A 21598-nucleotide genomic window follows, 5' to 3' on the forward strand; every position below is an offset into this window, starting at 1 on the left:
TATGTGAATTTTACACAGAAGAATGGCTTCTGTGAATGTTATATAATATATATTATAGTTACTGACGTTAATGTGTGAATAGCATTTTACTGCAGTACTTGTCAAGGTGGTGCTAATTTCAGCTGTTTTATATACAGTTGGGCAGTTTAATCTGCAAATGAGTATGAAATGGAAAATTTGAAAATGGAAACTACGAGTACTGCAAATGTACTGTACGTTTACAGTGCTTGATTAAATGTATGAGCAACAAGCCACCACAGCTCAAGTGAAGTGAACATTTTATCTTCTAAAACAAAGTGCTTCTTGAGTCGTGGGGCGGCAGGCTGCTGTGCACTGCAGCTGGCTGCACTGCGATGTTTCCACTGTGAGTTCAGCAAAGTCAATCATTCATGTGATTACTGTTATCCAGGTCTGACTCACTGCTAACATGAACCTCCTGTGCATCATTTATGAGAGAATAATACGAGCCAGAGAATGTGGAAGGACATACATGCTGTCTATAAAACTAAATGTCAGAGATGAATTCATGTGTTTCCGTCTTTTTTCTCTCTCTACAGAAGTGGAAGCCAAAAGGCACGGCTCTGCAGCACATGGTGAGTGGCCTCTGCCTGGACAGTCAGACCCCGACAGGCCCCCCGGTCATCACACAGTGTCGGCCCCAGGTGGCCAGCCAGTCCTGGGAGCCGCAGATCATCACCTGAGCCACGGCGGGCGAAGAAGAGGGAGGAGAGGAGCGGATCCTGGTCCCGGCCTGCAGGAGGACTCAGAGGATCACGTCTGCTTGCTGTGTGTTGCCTTGCTGAGGGATGAAAGGAGTCTGAACTGTACTTTTGTGATGTCAACTTCAAGCTCCTGCTTGTTGTGTCTCGGTGACGAGAGCGTTGCTGAAAACATTTCAAGGCCTTGCTGGGGAAAACATCAGAGGTCTTTTGTGTACAGTGCTTCATCCCTTGAGGATGCTGCAGTTCTTCTAATCTAATCTAAGCTTTTCACTGAAAACTGTTGCACATCTCACTTTTTCATTTCTGTATCTCTCCTGGTCAACAATCTTGCTTCAAACTGGTGTAGTGAGGACTGCCTCAGACAAACGAGTGCATACTGTACTGTAGCAAAGTGTTGAGGAGCATCTGACCTACTCTGATATCAAAGTCACTACTCGTCTTGTTGCCTAGTCTTAGGTTGAGGCATGTCTGATGACTGTGTGGACCGGGGTAGCTTTATGTATAGCCAACTAAAATCTGAGCTTTTATTATTGCTGAATAGCAGTCTTGAAAGCACCATGCAAAGCACTGTCAGGAACATTATTTATTGTTTTGCATGGTCAGACCCAAAGAATGTTTTTTTTCTGTCTCTCTACAAAGTTTTATGTAAATATTGGAAGCAGATAATGGCTTGGTTTTTGTGTAAAGTACTCTATATGTTGTTTGAAAAATAAAATGTGGTAACAAAAGAATTATTGGTCTAGTTATTTGCTAAATACGTTGGAAAATGGTGATATTGGTGCTGCATGTGATTTTAACTGTACTGTCTGAGCACCAAACACTGCTCACTTATTTATTGCAAGTACATGTGTACAGTAGAAACTGAAATTCTAATTAATTACAATTATGATGCTGCTGTATATCTAAAAAGAGCACTTTTGAACACTTGTTTACCCAATCATGCCCATTACCAGCCACAGAGTGGTGCCAGAGTATAGATAGTATATAGTAGACTGTATAAAAGAATTTTACTATAAGAAATTACTATTATGTCATTTTTGTTTCTAGCTTTTAAACAGTCTATTGCTACAAACCAGAGTTGGCCATTAGGCAGTCTGAAGAAATACATTTTGCAATGCATTTTGGGACGGTTACATCCAGGAAGCTCTTCTTAACCTAGTACACGTGTGTAAAAGCAAGTATACATCTGGGCATTTCTGGCACAGTATGAACGGTACGTTAGCATGCGAACACAACACCTATGACCTTCCCCACCAGCCTTGCACTGCACACGCTGCTCCAGGTTGTCTTATGTGCTTCCAGCTGACCAGAGGTCATCTCCTCCAGCCTGCTGTTTGGACATCTGAGCCCTGTTCCTGGTCTGCCTCACCTCCCTGCCCCGTTTTATGACCACCAGTAAAACTGAACTTTGACCGCTGTCTGTCTGGTCTATGAGTCCTGCTTCTCTGTTGAAACCTTCCAACACTGAGTCATTACATTTGCTAATATTGATACTAAGTTAGCTTTTGGTGTAAAATAATAATCATATTGTTAATAGTGAATTAAATTTGCTCTAAGCTCTGTGGGCTTTCAAAGTTATTTGAAAATCTTCTTTGCCCCAAGACTCTCTGAACTACAAGTCTTACCTTTTGATTAAACCTCCATTAAGCTAAAGTTATTTTAATTCATGTTGTAGTTTGTTTTATTGTTTTTATTGTTAAGTGTTTGATATGTTACTATACTAACTGTAGGCTATAATATGCTTTAACGTTACATACTTCCATATATCATCACGCTCATATGTGCAGTGTCACGGCTATTTATTTATTATTATTAATTTAGAAAACTATTTTGATTGACAGACATTTACCCAAATGAGTGAGTGGTATCCTCCTCCATTTTTTAAAAATCTGTCCAAGAGTGATTTTTTTTCCTGGTGTATCATGAGGTGTTTTTATTGAACCTGGCTGAACCTATTGAGCCTTGTTGAATTAGAGCAGCCTTATTGTGAGGAAGACCATGGAAAAATAAAGGGTTTCTGTCCTACCAGGAGCAATAAAACGACATGTTTGCAGTAGTAACCTCTTAAAATGTTCGTGTTTTATCGCAGCTTTTATTCATCACAACATGAGTCACAGACATTATTACTTATTAATGTTGAGGTACTTTTATGCTTCTCCATTACATGTATCTGACAGCTTTAGCTACTTTGCAGATTCAGGTTATCAGTACAATATATACAATCAACAAATTATAACTAGATTAAACTACCCAACAGTGTGTAAAGTAAGTTAGTTCAAATTAGCTCCAACTTCACCTGCTGCAGCATTAAAGTGATGAACTCATGAATGCATCACATATAATCCAGTCATGTAAAATATATTCTGAAATGGGTTATTTTGCATAATGGCTACGGTTATTTTTGGCACTTTAAGTACATTTTGTTGCTAATTTCATTGAATGTTGGACTTTTGATTATAAGAGTGTTTCTATACTGTAAAGTAAGTAAAAACTATCTGAGCACTTCCATCACTGACAAGTTAAAACAAGTGGATTTCAGATTGTGTCCATATAAAGTGACAACATCAGTGCAGATGAGGTCTAATCCAGCAGAGTAAATGAAAACACCTGTTGATCAGGACACTGAGGTTCCACATAGTGACCACAGGGAGGCAGAAGAGCCTCACACATCTGTTAGGAGCTCTCACTCACATTTTATGACTCTCTGGTCTTGACAAGGTGAGGGATGACTGCTTGTTGTAAAAACTGAAGCACAGATAAATAAATCAAGAATAAAAGAAGAGTGGCAGTGAAAAGCAGGAAGGGACAATGTGTGTCTGTGTGTTTGACATAGAGATTCACAGCTGGTGCATGATAATAATCAGCATAACAGGCTCGACAACTTTGTGAACCCAAGTTTTTTTTTCTTCTTCTTCTTCTGTTGGTTTTGCAACCTCCCAGGCCACAAAACATGCCACACTGCAGCTTAGTAGGCTCCGGAGCTATGCGAGGAATGCGACTTAATGCTGATAAACTTCTGGCCTTTTAAAGGGGCCAAGGTTTCATCATCAGGGGTGGAGGGGGTGGAGGCCCGCATGGCAGAAGCTGCAGAAAAGCAGGGAGGGCACAAAGACTGTGGTGTTATCCAACTGGGCCTTTAAACTGTGGTTTCAAGAACCACTTCAGTGTATTTGCATATCAGCCAGATAAAGAGCACATGATGAAGAAGCAATGCACGGCACGTTACAACTCTACTTCACTGCATTTTAGAGGGAAATATTGTGCTTTTTGACTCCATTTCACAGTTTTAGCTAGAAGTCACATTTGATTTTTTACAAAAATCAACTTCAACAAGTTAACAAGTTCTTTATTTGTCATGTGCAAAACAGTTACAGCGGAGCAGACACTTGCAATGAAATTCTTTATCTATTTAAATAAATACAAATATGTATACTGTGATGTGTATTCATTGCAGGTAAAGATAAAGGTAAAGTGTGCGTTGCTTGTGTGGTTAATCAGCCAAATCCACACTACATACAGTGCACATTACTGCAGCAGTGATACTGATATTAATAAAAAAATGAGACATAATAATTGAACACTCATGGGGGCTGCAGGAGAACTTTTACTTTAAGGTAAAATCCTTTTTGCTGATGACACTTCTATTTTTACATGGTGTTATTCCATCCAATACTTATGTATTGATCTAATAGATGTAAATAGTCATTGCATGGTATAGGTATATAGTTTTCCCCCCCAGCATGCAGGGAGCTGGGACAGACAGCATATGAAATATTTGGTTTCTATCAGTTTAGTCAGAAACAGTTGCACGGTGCAGCTGCTGACCTCCATGTGCCAGTGATAAATCTTCAAGGTGCTTCGATGATCACTGTTCTCCAAAGTGCAGTGTGTGGAGGGAGGAGGGGGGGGGGTCCGGTTTGATCCTCTATCGATCACCTCCAATCTGCACGCGCCGGCCAATGAGGTCTCGCGGAGGCGGTCCGTTGCTAAGGAGGACGTTTGGTTGAGTCTCCGCGCAGCAGCCATTCAGCGGCGGTGGCTGAAGCGATTGGACTGCGAGCGTCTCCCCCCAACACTTTCTGTGGAATTTGAATTATTTCGGCTCCTGCACGGTTCGTGGGACGGAGGTGACGGCGTCCACGGGGCACCTTCTGGGCCGCAGCGGTGATCACAGGTGAGGTTTCAGGGTGTGTGTTGATTTAATCAGCCTGGCCGGTAGCGCTTGTTAGCTCGGCGGGCTAAGCAGCACTAGCTTGTGTTTTTCGGATGCGGCACACGCAGCTACGTTAGCTCTTAGCTCCTCTGTGGACCCGTTCCTGTTAAGGTTAGCTCGCCTGCTAGCCTGACTTGAAAGCAGAAAAAGCTCAATATGAGCCGTGAGGCTGTTTGCATCCCTTTACTGGCTCCCCTCCGCCCCACCGAGCGAGCTCAGCGGTTAGTTAGCTAGCTAACGGTAGTTAAGCAACTAGCTAACTTTACCTGCTTTAACTTTATGAGATGAACGTTACTCAGCAAAATAATGACCCCCAACTCGGACTAAAATGATGGAAAACCCACCAGCTAGCGTGTGATTTAACATATAATTCTCACCTTAACACACGGATCACTTGCTGCTAATGCAGGATCAAGGGGGTGTTTGCATTTGCAGTTAAGTTTAGTGACTTGGCAAGTTTGCAGAAATGTCTTACAACCCAACTAGAATTAAAACAGATGGTGGAAAAGACAGCTGCTAAGACATAAAGCACCAAGCCACCAGACAGGTTGATCTCCCCGAAGAGATAAAAACTGTGACTCACCAGCACTCTGAACACACACTGAATTTTTGTGAAGTGTGATAATGTGCCCCAGATTATCTTTTATGGTAATGATATCATCGCCAGGCCTTTAGCTCGTATGGGAGTTGACTCCGAGCAAGAGATTTCCACTCCTGGTCTGCCATCCCTGATCAGATAAACATCAGTGGTCAGATTACCTTCCACATGCAGACTTTACAAAGATAGCTCCATGGTAGATTGTGTGCTGGTGCACCCACTGGACTGAAACATCCAGCCCAGTGCACGGTGGCCACACTGGAAGCTCTTATTAGCCACAATTGTTGAGTCATTACTGTTTTGTTAATGCGGTGATGATTTAGTTTTGTGGCTTGAATAATACAAACCCTGTTGTCTATTTCGGTCCGTCTAGTTTTCAGCACAAGGAATGTGCACTTTCCATTGTGAACAGTCTGATCTTTATGAAACTGAGGCTGTTTTTATTCTCTAGAGGGATGGAGATAATCATTATTTTCATTATGGTTTAGCATGCGATTGTTTTCTTGTCTAGTCCAATTAATTATTCTGGCTAGTCAATATGGAAAAAATGGTATAAATGCTCATTATGTTGTCCCAGAGCCTGACGTGATGTCTTTATATGGCTTGTTTTATCCTACGTACAGCCCCAAACACTAATATATTAAATTTACTACAATCTATGATAAAGAAAAGCCTTAAATCCACACATTTGACCCAGCAGGTGTGTGGCACTTGCACTTGAAAAATCACTGAAACAATGAATGAGTTATCAAAATAGATGCAGGTTAATTTTAAAGTTAAGTAGCTCCAGTAGTGCACAGTATTGATGGTGATGGCACAGGGGGTTTCTCACCCTTTTTCTAGAGAATTCGATGTCCCTCCCGTACAAAGAGGGAAGAGTGATCTGGGAATTTTTTTCTTTCCCCCCCCAAAATACATTTCTGAAAGTAACTCATGGCTTAGCTCATCTCAGAGAATGAGGGAGGGAGGATTGGCTTTATGCCACCAAACCCACTGTGCAAGTCTGTCAGCTGTTTGAGAGAGGAGGAGAATGCAAGAGCAAGTCTCTGTCCGAAGCTTTGTGATTCACTCTGTGGGAGAAACCAGCGTTACTCTGAGCCGGTTCGCTCTGTTCTCTGAGGAGAGGCCCTTTCTTGGCAGTGGGCTGCACATGTGAATGCTGAGTAGTGATGCAACATGGGTAGATAAACTTGCTGGGCGATGACAAAGCAATCAAAGGGCTTCACTTTTGTCCCCTGATAGCAGTGAGATAGTCTTCTTGCCGCTTCTGGTGAAAGCAGAGTGAACGTCAGTTTCGTCTTGGCTTTCAGTCCGATGCTAACAGAATTAATATGAGATGACAAGAACGGGAGATATGCCTCTGTGTTTCTGCTCTGCTTTTGTAACATCAAAAGGTCTCCATCAGGGCAGTTTGTTACCATCTCTTGACTGCTCACCTGTTTTTCACGTTTATCCTCGCTTTTTCCTGCGGGTCACTGAATGTGCCCCATGTCTGTGCTGATGTTGTCATCCATAACTTGTGCTTTTTGTCAACATTACAGCTCACTACAAGTGTGTGCGCACCCAGCATACGTGGAGAGATTTACTAAAATGCTCCAATGTTTATTTATTTAATTTGCGTTGTGTGGGCTGGTGAGAATAAGGACGTGCAAATTCAAGTGGACTGATTTAAGACTGGTCTTGCTCATAAGGAATTTGTGCTTTTTTTTTATGGCTTGAATGTCAGAGACTGTGACATCAGTTCATTAATGAAGATACTGGTATTAGAGTGAGATTCGTTTTGACACTGCTCGCAGTCTGGATATTTTAACTTACAAGCCCAAGTACACTTCAAATTAAGCTGTGCGACTCAAGATCACAAAAATGCACCAAAGTAAACTTTTGCTACAGTTAACGCAGAGAAGATGACCTGTAAAATTGAAATGACTTGTAAAATTATCAAATTGATCCGCTCTGAGGACAAATGTCCATGTGAGCATCATTAACATCCAGCTCCTTGTGGGAATTGGTACTTTTGCATCATTATAAAGAAGGCTGTCTGCACTCGCCGAGCTCCATATTCTGAGCTGATTGGGACTGGATCCAACAGAGACACTGTGAGAAGATTCAACCAGAGGGGAGGTTTTAGAATCAGGATCTCAAATGTGCAGCTGACCCCATTTCAACATAAGTAGCCTAAAATAGGTCCGATGGAACCGCAGAGTTGGCTTGAACTTGAGTGTTTTGATGTGTTTGTTGGTGAGCAGTGTTATCCTCCACTATAGAATGAAATTGTTGTTGTTGGTGGTGACCTTTTTCACATCAGACACTCTGGAGGAACAGATTGTACAAAATCAAGAGGAAGACTCAAGAGCATTTTGTTTGACTATGTTTAGATGCACTCGCTCTCCCACAACAAACTAGGTTAAATTAGGAAACAGGACAAATATTCGCTGTATTGTTCTAACAGCTCTTAAACCCCAGTTTCCATTTTATTGCCAAGTAGGCTTTCACAGAGGGATTTATCTTTGTATTTTGGCTCATAACAATAAATATAGTTAGAGGAAACAAAAAGAAGAAGAAGAAAAAAGCAAAAGTTAAGAATGTAATATAAATATTACATATAAAATGAAGATGACAGACATTTTCTCCAGCCAGCCGCAAAAGCAGATCTCATGTCAGCATCTGCTCACCACTGTAATCAAATGTGAACAATATTAGATGGCAGTCCGATCGCTGGCGGTGATAACCGTAGCTGCCTTCAACATTTTTCCTTCTACTAGAAAATGACTTTTTAGGATGGCTGTACATATTTTGTCCCAGACGTTTTTATTGCACAATAACGTAAATATAAATGAGTAAGAAATGCTTATGGAGTATCTGTTAGCTGTTTCTTCGGTGCAGTATTTGGCTGTGTCAGCAGTCATTTAAAAATTGGAAAACAGCAGTGTAAGGTGGGTGTTGCTTGGTGTTTTACTGCTTTGAACGCAGTTTTCGAGTGTCCCCATTTGGGACAATATCTTAAGCTTAATTAGGTCCGAGGGGCATTGAGCTCCTCATTTTGCCCAGGCTGTTTAAACTGTGGATTAGGGCTGGGAGGGTTGGGGGTGCGTCACTGTATGCAAGGAGTTGCCTTTCAGGTTTGCGTCTGTTTCACTCCTCCCTGGGTATGGTGTGGGGCTCAGGGACGCCTTTTGTCTCTCTGGGCCCCTATATAGAGCGATACCTGAGCCTCCTGGGCTGGAACAGCTCATGCTTTATTCAGCCCTCTGATCTCTGGTTTAATTACGAGTGACCCAGGACGGATGGACGGGCGGACGGAGGGATCGGAGGTGGTGGATCTCACAGGGTGGGAACTCTGCACCGGCTACTAGTGCCAGGCAGAGCGATAGCGGTGTAAGCCTTTTGGCTCAGGTGTGTTTGTCACCTCACGAAGACACATCTAATTATAAAACAAAACAACAAGATTGACCCAAAAGCCATCGCAGTGTGTGGTCAAAAATAGCAAATCAGGTCTCAGTACTGTCTTATCTGCTAGCCATGTCATTGGGTAAAGTTTCCCACCCCCCTTTGTTCTCTATGTCCCTTTCTGTATGGCCTCTCGGGTCCAACAACACTATTTTACCACCAATATTTGACTACAGAATTGATATATATGTGATCCTTTCTAGAGTTCTTTTAACTTAATATGAACAAATGTTAGTGACCTGTTTAAAAACATTGATGACCTAAATAGTGACCCATGTAAAGGTTCATCCTGCAGAGCATTTGCAGTATGACTTTGATTCTGATGTTTGATGTCTGGGTGACTCAAAATCAGATTTTCCAGCCACATCAGTGCGTCTCGCATTCGCTCACTTCCTCTGTATGCAAAAAGGGCAACATTTCAGTGTGTGGTTGGCGTAATAACTCCCTGTCTCAAACCTAAGTGACGTGTGTGTGTCTGTGTTTATGTCTAATGACTCCCCGTCGTACCTGTAGCATGGCTGACACTGTGATACCACTCCCTCACACACTGAGCACAAATTTTATTTACTTGGCTGAGCAGTACAATCTGCATGCTGCCTCCAACAGTTCTGTCTAATCTGTAGTAATAGTCCTGGCCTTTCCTAGTCCCACCTATTGTCGTCATCCTGGATGAACATCAACGTTGCCGAGGCACCAGTTCCCTGGTAACCATCATAGCGGTTGCTGGGTGATGCAGCGATAAGAACAGAATGACCCAACAAAATGTTCAGAGTTGGTTCCCCATGTCAAAAAAACAGAAAAACCTGAAAGGCTTAAGAATCTGATGCGCAACAAGACAAACATCAGAGTGTCTGTGCCACTTAGGTAGGAAACGAGGTCATCTTCAGGCACCATACTGCCCAAGCTTATAGTATTTATCAACATGTGCGCATCAGGATCTATGATAATTATTTTCTCTCTTTGTAAGCAAAGAGCTTCTGATGTTTATTTTTTTGTTGTTGTTTCTCTCTGAGTGTGGAAGTCCCCAATCGCTCGAACCCACCAGCCATCTCCCCTCTGTCACTGATGTGTCATAGTGGTTTAAAACCAGTCTGAAGTAAAGAAGTATAACCACACAAAGTAAAGTGGCTTCAATGTTTGTCACTAATGTGCAGAGTTAGTTATATTAGTGGTGAAACCTACCAAATGTTTGTGAAGTGGCATCACTGGTTGGGTTTTGTATGGTATCTCAATATCTAATGTCTCTGCTGAAATTTGTTTCAGATTTTTTGCCATGTTGACATATTCTTTGGTGAGATGACTTGCTTCATTATTTCATCAGTTTACTGCTGTGTTTTGCTCATGCAGAGTTCATGGTGCCAAGACAGCATTTTACACCGGTACTTTGGCTTAATTTGTTAAATGTAAAAGCAGTTTTGTAGAGAAATCTGTTTCCACTCAATAAAATAAGCTATCAGAGGAAACAAAGGTTAAGTATCTAGACCTAAGCAGCCAGCACAAGTCTGAAAACATAAATCAACAGCAATATTTAATGAAAATGGCCTCACAAGTGTAACATCTCTTGTCACCACAAGCTTCACAGCTTTGACATCAGACTCCTCTGCTGACTTGTGGTTTACAGGGAAGCTCCTTCTGGCCCATATGGATCTACTTGGCTCAGCGCTGGCTGTTGTGTAACTGCAGTGTGTCTGATCCAAAGTCCACTTGCTACTGTGTTTCTGTTAAATAACAGTACGGTATGAGAACGCAAAAGTTTGATGTTGTAATCAAGTTATTTTATTATTGCAGTGATGACGTAAGAGAAGTTGACGTAGCGATCCATGAACTGTTTCGGGCCACTGTGTTGTTGACAATGGAGGGAGGAGCAGCACAGCAGCCAACATTGTAGCCTAACCTAATCGATAATGAACGTCCCCCAGCACAAGAAATATGTCAATTATTAATGAGCTGAATATCATGTTCTGCCTCAAGTCGGGAGGCTTCGCTTTTGTTGATAAATCATTGCTGCTAGCTTCTCTTTGTGTCATACACTGGGCTGTTGGTGAAAGGGGAAAAAATCTCACTCGTGTTAGATGGGTCACACAGTTAGATTTACTTTGCTTTGACAGCCCACATTCCTCTTCCTGAAGTAAGTCAGGAACAGGTAGGAAAGCTGTTTTTGCTGGGTTGGAAGGGGTTATCAGCGGAGAGAGGTAGTGAGGGGGGTGTTTCCTGTATGTTGCATCACTGTGCAGTAAGTGCAGCCTCGAGCACTGCAGTTATTTTGTTTACCACAGAATTACAGGGACAGGTGTGTGAGCAGCGTGTGTGTGTGTGTGTGCACATTTGTTGTACGTATGTTGTGTATGGTTCATTGCGGAGAGGGAGAGGGAGAGAGGGAGAGGGAAAGTGTGTGAAAAACCCAAGGCATGTGCAGTAGCAGGTTCACAAACACCCCACCATTGCACCATTCCTCCACCACCAAGCGGTCTGCGGAGAGGGATGTCTGGCTTGTGAGAGTGCCACTGTGCTGAGTCGACAGGAGGGGAACAATTGCTTCACTGTGCTGCTTGTCCGTTTGGCCGCCTTCATGCAGCATTTCAGCGAGGGGCACCGTCGGCTTTTGGCTCTGTGAGGCTTGTTGACCAGGCCTTTGCCTGCTGGTCATTGACCCGTTGTGCCCACAGTGCCTGCGGCTCGTCAGGCCTCTGAGGGCTGCCGATTATCCCACAGTAATTGGTGCCTGGGCTCTGGCTGATCAAAGGTGCCCAGCTGATTGTAGAGCCCTGGTAATTTTCCATTCTCTGATGCTCTGCAGTCCTTGCCTGTTCGTCTGTCTTCCTGCCTGCCTGCCCATCTTTATCCAGGGAGGGAAAGGCTGGATGTCTGAACGCTTTATTATGCCTGCTGTTCTCATAAGAGATGACAGGGCAGACTGGTTCTTTCCTTGTCCTTTCAAAAAAAATCTTCCTTGTTGGATTAAGTGTACGGACGGGGAAATATGGCAAAAACCTTAAATCAGCTCCTCAAAATCAATAATGGTAATGTCAGAAATCCAAGCCCTGGATCCACGGGACTTAGCAAAACTCCTTCAAGCGAACGCCAATGCGCCAGTTGTGTGCCATGCAGGTTTTCTGTTCATCTGAACTCTGCCCGCTGATTTAGTGCTGATTAGTCTCTGTTCTTTGCTCGAAGGTGTGGTGGTCAGTGACCTCATCTGGTTTAGTATCTAGTTGGTACGAATACCAAGATATTTATAAGGCCACACTAATCTGTCAGACATGGGAAAACTTTAATGAGCCGGCATGTGAGGCAGTATTGGTTCATCGAGTCCTAAAATGTAAAATGATTTCATTGCCTGCCGGAGTTCCATCTTTGGCTGCAGAGAAAGAGCCTGATTGCCCGGCTCCTTGGCTGCGCGAAAGGATATGGTGAAATCACTTCATGTGTTCATATTACAGCCTTCTACTGTGGACCCTTTTACAGAAGAGTTCTTTGGAAAAAGAAGGCGTTCACCATGACTGCTGAATCATTCCTGGCATGGAAATAAAAGTGCACCACGGAATACGTTGCTTGCTATTTAGAGACCACTGCTTACATAAAAATGAGTCTCTATTAGGTTGGAGTCTTGGTGTTTTGAAAATGAACATAATCTTATTCTTACTCACGGTCATAGAGTTCATAGTCCAGCCTCACTCCTTCACAGGTGCTTTCCAGTAAAGTTTTACGCTCCACAGAACTATGTCTAGTCGACATTACAGTTTTTTCTGTACCTTTTGAATGTATGGGGAAGACTGAAATGTTCCTTGTACTTCCAGAGGCAGTGCTGTGTTCACTAATCTAATAAAGCCACATTGCTAACACAATTCCAGACATTAAGACTTCAGCCAATATTGCTTAGCAACTGTAGCATAGTCTCAGAAGGATTGAATAAGGTTAAAGTAGCTGTGGATGTCCTCAATGTCATTTTCTAGAAGTGAGGTCCTGGTCAACCCCTGCCTGAGCTGCACAATAAATCTGCTGGATAAATGGCCAGGTAGCACCACTAGTTTCAGCAGCGGAATCAGTCGTACGACTTTGTATTCTCCAGCCAAACCAGGACACAAAGAGTGGAGCTCAGGTACGTGGAAAGAATTCCTGAAGTGAGTGAGCAGATCAACAGCTGTACTGAATACTACAGCTCCATTTACATTCATGCTCACAAGACCAGTTTGGTTGGCTGATTCCTGACGTCAGTACAGCCCGCCTTGCATCATGTGGACTCCAATTACTGTTTGAGTTTGGGTTTTTTTCCCCCTTTGAAGGTGATTGAAGAGCGGTGTCTAGGCTCAAACAACTGTGTGGCCACAGAAATCTATTATTATTCTCTCTTTTTTTTGTTTTTCTTCATAATTCAGCATGTTTTAAGATCACGTGGCCTGGAGGGTGAGCGAGGTGAACAGAAAACGATTTGTGTGTCTCTGTGTGTCTTGGCCTGGTCGGGAGGGCAGTGCAGCGATTCCATGTCTGTTCACTCAGCAGGAAGTTCCTGTTCCACTCCATCCTCTCATCACGCCTGCTGCTGGACAAACACTGCTACTGACACACACACACACACACACACTGACCAATGGCACTGTGCTGCCATTTACCAATAGTGTTGTTGGGATGAAAAAGCTGTATTATTGACAACACATTGACTCAGCAGCTGGAACCATGGTGTAGACTCTCTGTGTCATATTGATTCTTTTGTGAGTATTTTTCCATGTAATCCGTTTCCTGTCCTTTTTACTCATCCCTGCCCCTGACTCTCTCTCTCTCCAGTATTTCATTCACGCTCTTTCAAATCCTTTTCACACTGTCACCTCTTTGTACATCTCTGTCTCTGCTCCTTTGCATTTAACTCCCTCACTTTCTGTGTGCGTAGCCCTCTCAGTCTTGCACCTCCTGTGTCTTTGTGTTCGGGCGTATCTGAGTGACACGCATGTTCTCGAGTGTATACGCGACGCACCACAGAGTGTCAAAAGTGTGTGAGAATGTCAGGAGCCGACATTGCAGTGTTTAAAGCTCCAGCAGAATACTTTTACCCTGCAGCCATCTCTAGATGATGATTGGGAGAGCAGTGAAGAGTGACAGGCCTTCATCACTCAGTGAACACACATACTGACACCATTCCTCACTGCAGGGCTTTCCTCAACTCTTATACACTTAGATAGCCTGCCTAAATGATGTTTCCAGTCCCATAAATAACACTGAAACAAAGTGTAATGCTTGTCTTTTGGTTTTTTTTACTAAATGGCAACTAGTTCCTAGGCATTATTAATGATTTGTATGACTAATTCTCCTCCTGTAACCATCGCTGAAATTATCCTAATCATTTAGCACCATGGGACTACAAACTATGATTATTAATCTTGATTATCAAAGGAGGGAGTATATTTTTGCCTTCCTTTCGCATCTAGCCTCAATATTTTCTCCCAGCTCTGTTTTCTTATTAGCATACAGGCACAGATTAATTTGCATCATATGTGGTGACACTGTAGCTAACCTACCGCTACTGTAAAATGTGTCTGTCTGCTCTATAATATTTGTTTTCCAAGAAGAGGATAATAATTATGATGATGGCAAAAACAACCAGCTTTAATTCATCCCTAACAGTTGCCAGGATAGCCACCACATAAAAGCACAATGTAAAGGGCCTGTAAAACAGCCACTGATACCAATTTAATGAGCCCTTTATTCAGTAGCACCATGCATAGCATAGAAAAATTATGCGGTTAAATTCTTCCTCAATTGTCTCAGAAGCTTATTTCAGGGGAACAAGTCGATTGGCTCTGATCACTGCATCATTTTTCCTTATTTGTAGTTTTTCTTTGCTGAAATTGAATCACTTTCTCTTTGGATCACATAACAGATGGCATGTTTAATCGATGAATGTTGATATTAACTGAGCGTTTGCCAGCAGCTGTCAGGCCAGTTACATCACAAGGCACGAGTCAGTGCCCTATAATCATAGGTTCTTTAAAGAGGCAAAGTCATTTGGCAGCTGCAAGGCAGACATCTCCTCTGGGTCGCCTTAACTGAAGAGAGGGGAGAAGGATGAGAGGACTACAGGGAGGAGGATAAGCAGAGTGCAAGCAAACAGAGACTCATCGACTTCTCACTGTTAAAGGAGCACTTGAATACAGCGGAAGAGTAACAGAAACATTCAGCAGCATGTTCATACTCACTGGAAACTGTCAGAATGGACTAAAGGCACTTGTTATTTCTCTTCAGGTCAGTTCACTTAATGAAGCTGTCGTACTTAAAATAATCTGGCAAAAGGTTTCACTCAGCCCTGTTCAGATATTTTATTAGATATTTTATGACAGTGATTGCTTTTTTTCTGTGCTATTTGGGTCTTGATTACTTCCTTGAACATTAAATTGTACTTTGGATAGGTGCTTAAATGTTTACAGTCAGGAGCAGGGACGTGGTAGCAGGCTGTGTATGTCAGCAGTAGTAGATGCATTTCAAAAACATACAGTGACTCACCGTGACTTGGATAAAGCAGAAATGACGGTGAAATTAAGTGTATTAACTGTGAGATCTGCGGCTGGTGATCGCTGTGGAGCAAACGAATAATGAAATTTGCCACAGGCTGCCTCAAACATATTGCACAACTGTTCACGTCGTCTTTGCTATTTGATTGCTCTACAGGAAGTGCTCTGTGGTGCCTGTCTGTCATGTCTCTGCCCTGCACGCTAACTGGCCCACACTGGGACAACCAGACCTGTTTAACTTGACAGAAACAGTGTGTCTGTCTGTGCTAGATATGATGGGACACATTCAAAGCTGTTCTTCTTGCGGTAATGGCGATGCGTGGCCAAACCCTCAGCTTGTATCAACAACTACACATTTGTAGCTCCACATCCTCTGTGGTTGCTTGTCTCCACCTACTCGCTAATCCACGTAGCCCCTCTGGGATCAGGTTGCACCAAGTTCACAAAATAACAGTAGGAATACTGATCCAAGAGCAGTCAGCTATCAGTTTTTGAGGGATCAGTTTGCTGTTAAATATGAGCATGCATAGCCCAGGAATATAAACTGTAATTGTATGTCTACATTCTTTTCTATAAATGTGCAAATACTTTCTTTTTTGTTGTGAGTCAGCCACAAGTAGGATTAATAGATCATGTATTAACAGCACTTTAGTGAGGCCTGGTGAATATGTAACATTGTGTTTCCTTCAGTCAGTGCAGTGCCTGGCGAGAGCACTCAGTGTGTGTGTTTGGCCTCATTTCTCCACCTTGTTGCAACTCTTCTAATGGCACTTTACTTTTCTCAAGAACAACAAAGCTTAATGATAGAGCCATTTTGGCTCTGGGGCCTTGACATGCTGTAGTCGTCTGTCTTACTTGTGCACATATGTTTCCGTGAGCGTTTGGTTTTCGAGCATGTGTACTGTGTTTACATTTGTGGGTGTATGGCAGGCTCAGGTTTATGCAAGCGTGTATCCACCTCTGCCTTTGTGTTCTCTCTGCTGCTGCTGCTGCTGCTCCTGTGTGTGTGTGTGTGTGTGTGTGTGTGCATGTTTGTGTGTGGGTGCAGTTATGTCAAGGGGAAAAAGTAAACATGGTTTCCATGAGTAGCTTTTTCGCTCCGAGGTTTACTCAAAGTTTCCCAGCCGAGGTCACTTCTAGAGTTGGGAACAATGTGTAGAGGTTCACTCTGAGTGATCGCCTGTGAGGAGGTTAAGCTTCTGTCCCACAGTTTGCACAACATTGATGTCTTCCCAACAAAGACGGGGGATAGCAATTCTTCTCAACTTAAAAGAAAGGAACACATGGCTGTTTTAGGTTCGCCGGGGTAAAGACTACCCACTTAATAAAGATATCTTCCCATGGCTGCCACATTAGTGGGTACCCATTGTGTTCTGAGCAGCAGTCTCCCTTAAAGAGGGACCAGGATTGATGGAGTAAGGGCACTCAGACCACTACATCAGACCCCTCCTAGTAGGCCAGCGCGAAGCTCTATTCATTTAATAGAAGCTCCACTCCATTTGGCACACCATCTCCTCTGGCAAGAATTTTTGAAAAACAATCACAAACATGCTGTTTTGGGGAAAATGCAAAGGACGTGAATCTTGAGGATGGCTGTGTAGCATTGTAGTGGAAACCAGGCCAGGCCCTGCCTATTGATTCAGTCTGTGAATCACTGCCGGGGCATGCCTTAGGGGAGACGATACAGTGACAGTGATTTGCCACTCCCTGGTGCCAGGGTACTGCCCCGGTCGTTTAAATGTGGCCTCAGCTGTTGCCCAAAGTGATGTGTGGCTCTCTGTGCTGAATGGCCGGCTGGCCGGTTGGCTTGCTGTTGGGCTGGGCCCCCTTAATACCACGCCTGGCTGCTCCTAGATACACACATACACAAACACAAGCGTGACCACACACAGATACACAGATACTGATGTACACACATAGAAAGAGACTGGCTGGGGAGAAAAGCAACTCAATATCCCCTGTGCAGCAGTCTGGGCCCTATTTTCTTTCTCTGTCTCAACCCTAACCCCGGTCAGTCATGTGTACTCAGGAAACAGAGGTCATCATGTCTTGCTGGGGGCAGGGAACAGATTGAAGGACTCTGAAATGACTCAGTGGCAGACAGGGAGCGAGCGAGTGAGCCGTGCAAACAGTAGCCAGCACTCCTATCCCCACCATTTCCTTCCTCAGCGCAGTACCACCCATTTGTACCAAATCCTCATCGTTCTCTCCACGGCTCTTGTTCCGTCCCTTAAACATGTCGGGCTTTTCTAGAATAGGTGCTTTTCAGGAATAAATATACAGAGTCATTTTCCTGCTCAGTTGTTTCAGTATTAGTTCGTCGTGTACGTTCACACCTGTACACTGCAGCAATGAACAGGTTACATTACAGGTCAAGGCATTACAGTCTGCTGATCATAGTATGTTTTTCTGCATCCATCTTTTCATCACGGGTGTCAGGTTGTGCTTGTTCATCACTGTGCAGACACGCGTTGTCGTTGGCAGATAGAACGATTCTGATTATTGCGGGGACACTGATGGTGCAAAGCATACAGATCATCGAAGCAGAGCGTGGTGTGCTGAGCCGCAGCAGCTGGCAGTGAGTTCCACTTGTTTACTGACAAGCTCACTTTCCACCAGCTTGGACACACTGTTACTACTGCTGTTATTTTATGTTCAGCCATTTGAAGTCAATTATAGTAATTGGCTACAATGAAGGCAAGGGTGATCCTAGTTTTGGGGTCATAGCTGTATTAACAATCTGTTTTGCAAAAAAAAAACAAAAGAAAACTCATAATTACATAACACATGCACCCTTTAATTGCCATGTATTTTCTAAAAGGTTTAATGTAACCTATCTTGTATAAAAGCAATGTGGAGCTTTCACATATAAAGAAAGATTATTTAGCAATTATAACATGGCCTTTAACAAACATTTCTGTGTTGGCAGTTCATCACACATTTGAGCACAGAAACAGACCATTTTCATTCAAACAACAGTGTCTCATTTGTCAGTTTTTAGCTGGTTTTGATTATTATTTAGCTCAGTCTCTAAAATGATCACATACACAATGGTAACTGTGCCATGTGTGCACTCTACATATGAGACATCTGGGCCAAATGTGGCTCTCTTGAGAAAGACAAACCTATCTCTATTTTTGGTTATTCCAAAAGTTGTGTTCTCTGGGGAAAGCTATCTTTTTGAACAGAAAAAACTCAGCACGGACTGATTAGTGCCAGAGAAATACAGTCTGGCAAAGAGTCTATATTTTTTCTGCAGCAATACCAATTATTTAGTATTGACAGTGTGCCTCTACTGAATGTATATAATGACACTGAATAGACTCAATTTAGGTCAAAGTGACCCTTTGTGGCTAACTGTGATGCAGTAATTAATTATGTACTGATGCATATGACCCAGAATATCACATTTAGCGGATAGCATTAATGATTAGCATTAGTGAAGCGACTCGGCTGGATGCCCCATCTTACATTGTTGTACTTGAACTCTGAATGTCGAAATCAGACACACATTCACAGCCCCAGGCGGTAATGTTGGTTGTCTGCTGTAAATCTTTCAACTCAGTTGTTGGCGTGTTTATTGTATTTGATGAGCAGCGGTTTGGTAATGTTTAGCTGGTAATGTCCTCACCATAAACTCAAGCAAACAGGATGCCAAGAAAGCAGATTGTCCCGACCTTTGACCCTGATCCTGGTCCCTCAGTTTGCCCTGGACATTGGGGTTCTCTCAGCGTTCCCCTTGTTTGCCCAGCTTGGCTTTCCCCTTGATGCACTGCACACTTTCATCCAGATTTTCTTCTTGTTTTCCTTTTCTCTACCCCTCTTTTTTACATAAGCATGCCAAGCTACAAACCGGGGCCCGGAAAATTGGATTACCACGGTTGCAGCATTTTTCAAATTCTCTCTTCATATGGCCGTTTGGGAGCAGAACACAGGCACTGTCACCTCAAGTCCGCCTGCTCGCCGATAACAGGGCTCAGCAGATATGCCGGCCAGGCATACTTTGCATTTCGGATGGCTGGCCGGCTTTATTGATTGAGGCTATCCTATCGCTGTATTGCTCTCCAAACTATAAACTCAGTCTGAGCACAGATAACATGGAATCCCCTGAGCAGAGCTGTATAAAATAGGATGAAGAGCAGCGGCTGGCACAGTGGTGGGGCAAGTCATGAAAAGAGACAGCGGGGCCTTTTTGTCTTGAATTGCTGCCCGTTCTTTCTCTTTCTGTCTCTTGCTCTCACACTCACTCGCTCTCCTAGCCTCTCCCTCCCTCCCTATCTCTTCTTTGAAACCCAACCACTGTACTCATCCCTAGGATCCTTCTGCAAGGATTAATCAGTTTTCAATTCCTGGAGAGATTATTCAAATACTGTTACATCGACAGCCCGCAGCAGCACTCCCTTCTTCCATCCCCAGCAGCAGCACAGCACTGACTGAGGGGAAAAGTCTAGTTCTGTCCCTCTGTTTTTTCCTCCTTCTCTTTAGTTTTGTCTCTCTGTTTGTCCTGTGTGTGAATCCCTCCTCTTCCATGTATTTCTGTCTTTACACCTGTAATTTTCCCCCTTATTAACGCTGATGTGATTGCATGTGAGAGTCTTCAGAGAGCCCCATGCTTTTTGTCATTCACTGTTGCTTGTTTCTGTGTATATGAACACAGAGTATAAATGGTCCTTGTGTAAATGTCCTCATTAGTGCTGGTAGGAGAACAGCCAGAGATCCTCACGCCACCAGACTACAGGAGCCGTGACAGCTCCAGCAGGGTTCAGATCCTGCTTTCCTGCACCAAACCCTTTAACTCCCCACCCACCGTTTCTCTCCAGTCCTCCCACCCTCTCCCAGTCCCCCTCCATGCTTCTCTGTCCCCCATCCAATCCTTTTTGTAGTTTTAAAAAGGTACAAGTATTGTTTTACTTTTGATGCTCTAAAAGCTGACCCCTTGGACATGTTGTTGCCTTTCGAAATGATTTTGGTAAATATGTTTCAATGCTGTCAGTGAGTAAAAATCATCTGTCATGCAACAAAACTACCCTTCTTTTCTAGTTTACTCTGTAAAACTAAATTCAAAACCAAAACATTGCTTGCTGGAATTGTGTCCTCAAAAAACTAAAATAAAATGGGAAGAAGTCGGAAGTGTCCTTTAGTTTTAGTCTGTCTGAATTAAATTAAATTTGTCAACATAACAAGCCTGAGGAGGCGTTGGTGCGAATGTTAATTGAAACTTGGATGTCTACATGACATGACATGATGGGAGTCAACAGCCGTCACAAAGTGTTGTGTTTGTATTATATTACCAATTGTTAACTTCCTCAATCTGCCCCTGACAATTAGCACCATATTATAATTAAAAAAAAAACAAAACCAACAGTGAAACTAATAGCTACTCACTTTTCTCAGTTGGAAAACAGTGTCCTGCTTTGGCTTTTGCTTTATAGATGTACAAACAGCAGAATGTAGAAGTCACTCCATTTAGATTTAACTGTATTTGTCTGCTTCACTTAAAAGGAAAACGACCATGAATGCCTACAAAGATCATAAACTCTTAAGTCTCTTTCAGGGCAGGTTTGTTTACCTCCCTGAGGTCCGATTGATTTGATTTTTTAAAAATCCAGTTAATAACAACTTTTCATGGTATTCTGTTGCTGTGAGGAACATTTTCCTTATTTCTAATGAGTCTGTACTATATACAAACCTAAGGGAAACTGTGGTGATTTGCTACAGCTAACTCCCAGCTTCACTCCCAGCTTCACTCCCCTACTCTTTCTCCCTCTATCTCAGCTCCCTCGCTTTCTCATTATTTTACTTCTCTCTGTCCCTCCTGCCACTTATCTTGACTTTTCCCTCTCGTAACCCTCCTTTCACCTCTCCCCGTCTGAATGTGCTGCTCCATCTTTGTCTCTCACCTTTCCTCCCCCATGGCCTTCTTCTTACTGGCTCGTGGCCAAACCAAGGGCTAAACCCACCTCACATGACCCTGACTGATCCTCCCGCCCTCCTCAGCACTCTGCAGCAGGCGAACACAGACAGACGTTCCCCCTCACTGCTCATACTGTGCTCTGCTCCCTCTGGCCCTCTCTGCCTGGCCTCCTTCCCGGTTACTGCTCACCTTTCTGAGACAAAC

At 43.2% G+C, this 21598-nt stretch overlaps 2 protein-coding genes across 6 annotated transcripts in view; both read left to right on the forward strand.

Moving 5' to 3' along the window:
• galnt16 (UDP-N-acetyl-alpha-D-galactosamine:polypeptide N-acetylgalactosaminyltransferase 16) overlaps window positions 1-1435 on the forward strand; it is a 36332-nt gene extending 34897 nt beyond the window's left edge. Inside the window, exon 15 of the mRNA XM_070842100.1 lies at window positions 558-1435. Within this exon, the coding sequence (XP_070698201.1) occupies window positions 558-701 (144 nt within the window). The 3' untranslated portion in view covers window positions 702-1435. The remainder of the gene's footprint in view (window positions 1-557) is intronic.
• Window positions 1436-4762: 3327 nt separating this feature from the next.
• numb (NUMB endocytic adaptor protein) overlaps window positions 4763-21598 on the forward strand; it is a 38451-nt gene continuing 21615 nt past the window's right edge. For all 5 annotated transcript variants that reach the window (XM_070842433.1, XM_070842437.1, XM_070842434.1 and 2 more), the window contains exon 1: window positions 4763-4896. The gene's annotated coding sequence lies outside the window, so the exon portion shown is untranslated. The remainder of the gene's footprint in view (window positions 4897-21598) is intronic.

This window comes from Pempheris klunzingeri, chromosome 13 (genome assembly GCF_042242105.1).
Source record: "Pempheris klunzingeri isolate RE-2024b chromosome 13, fPemKlu1.hap1, whole genome shotgun sequence".
NCBI classification, from domain to species: Eukaryota; Metazoa; Chordata; class Actinopteri; order Acropomatiformes; family Pempheridae; genus Pempheris; species Pempheris klunzingeri.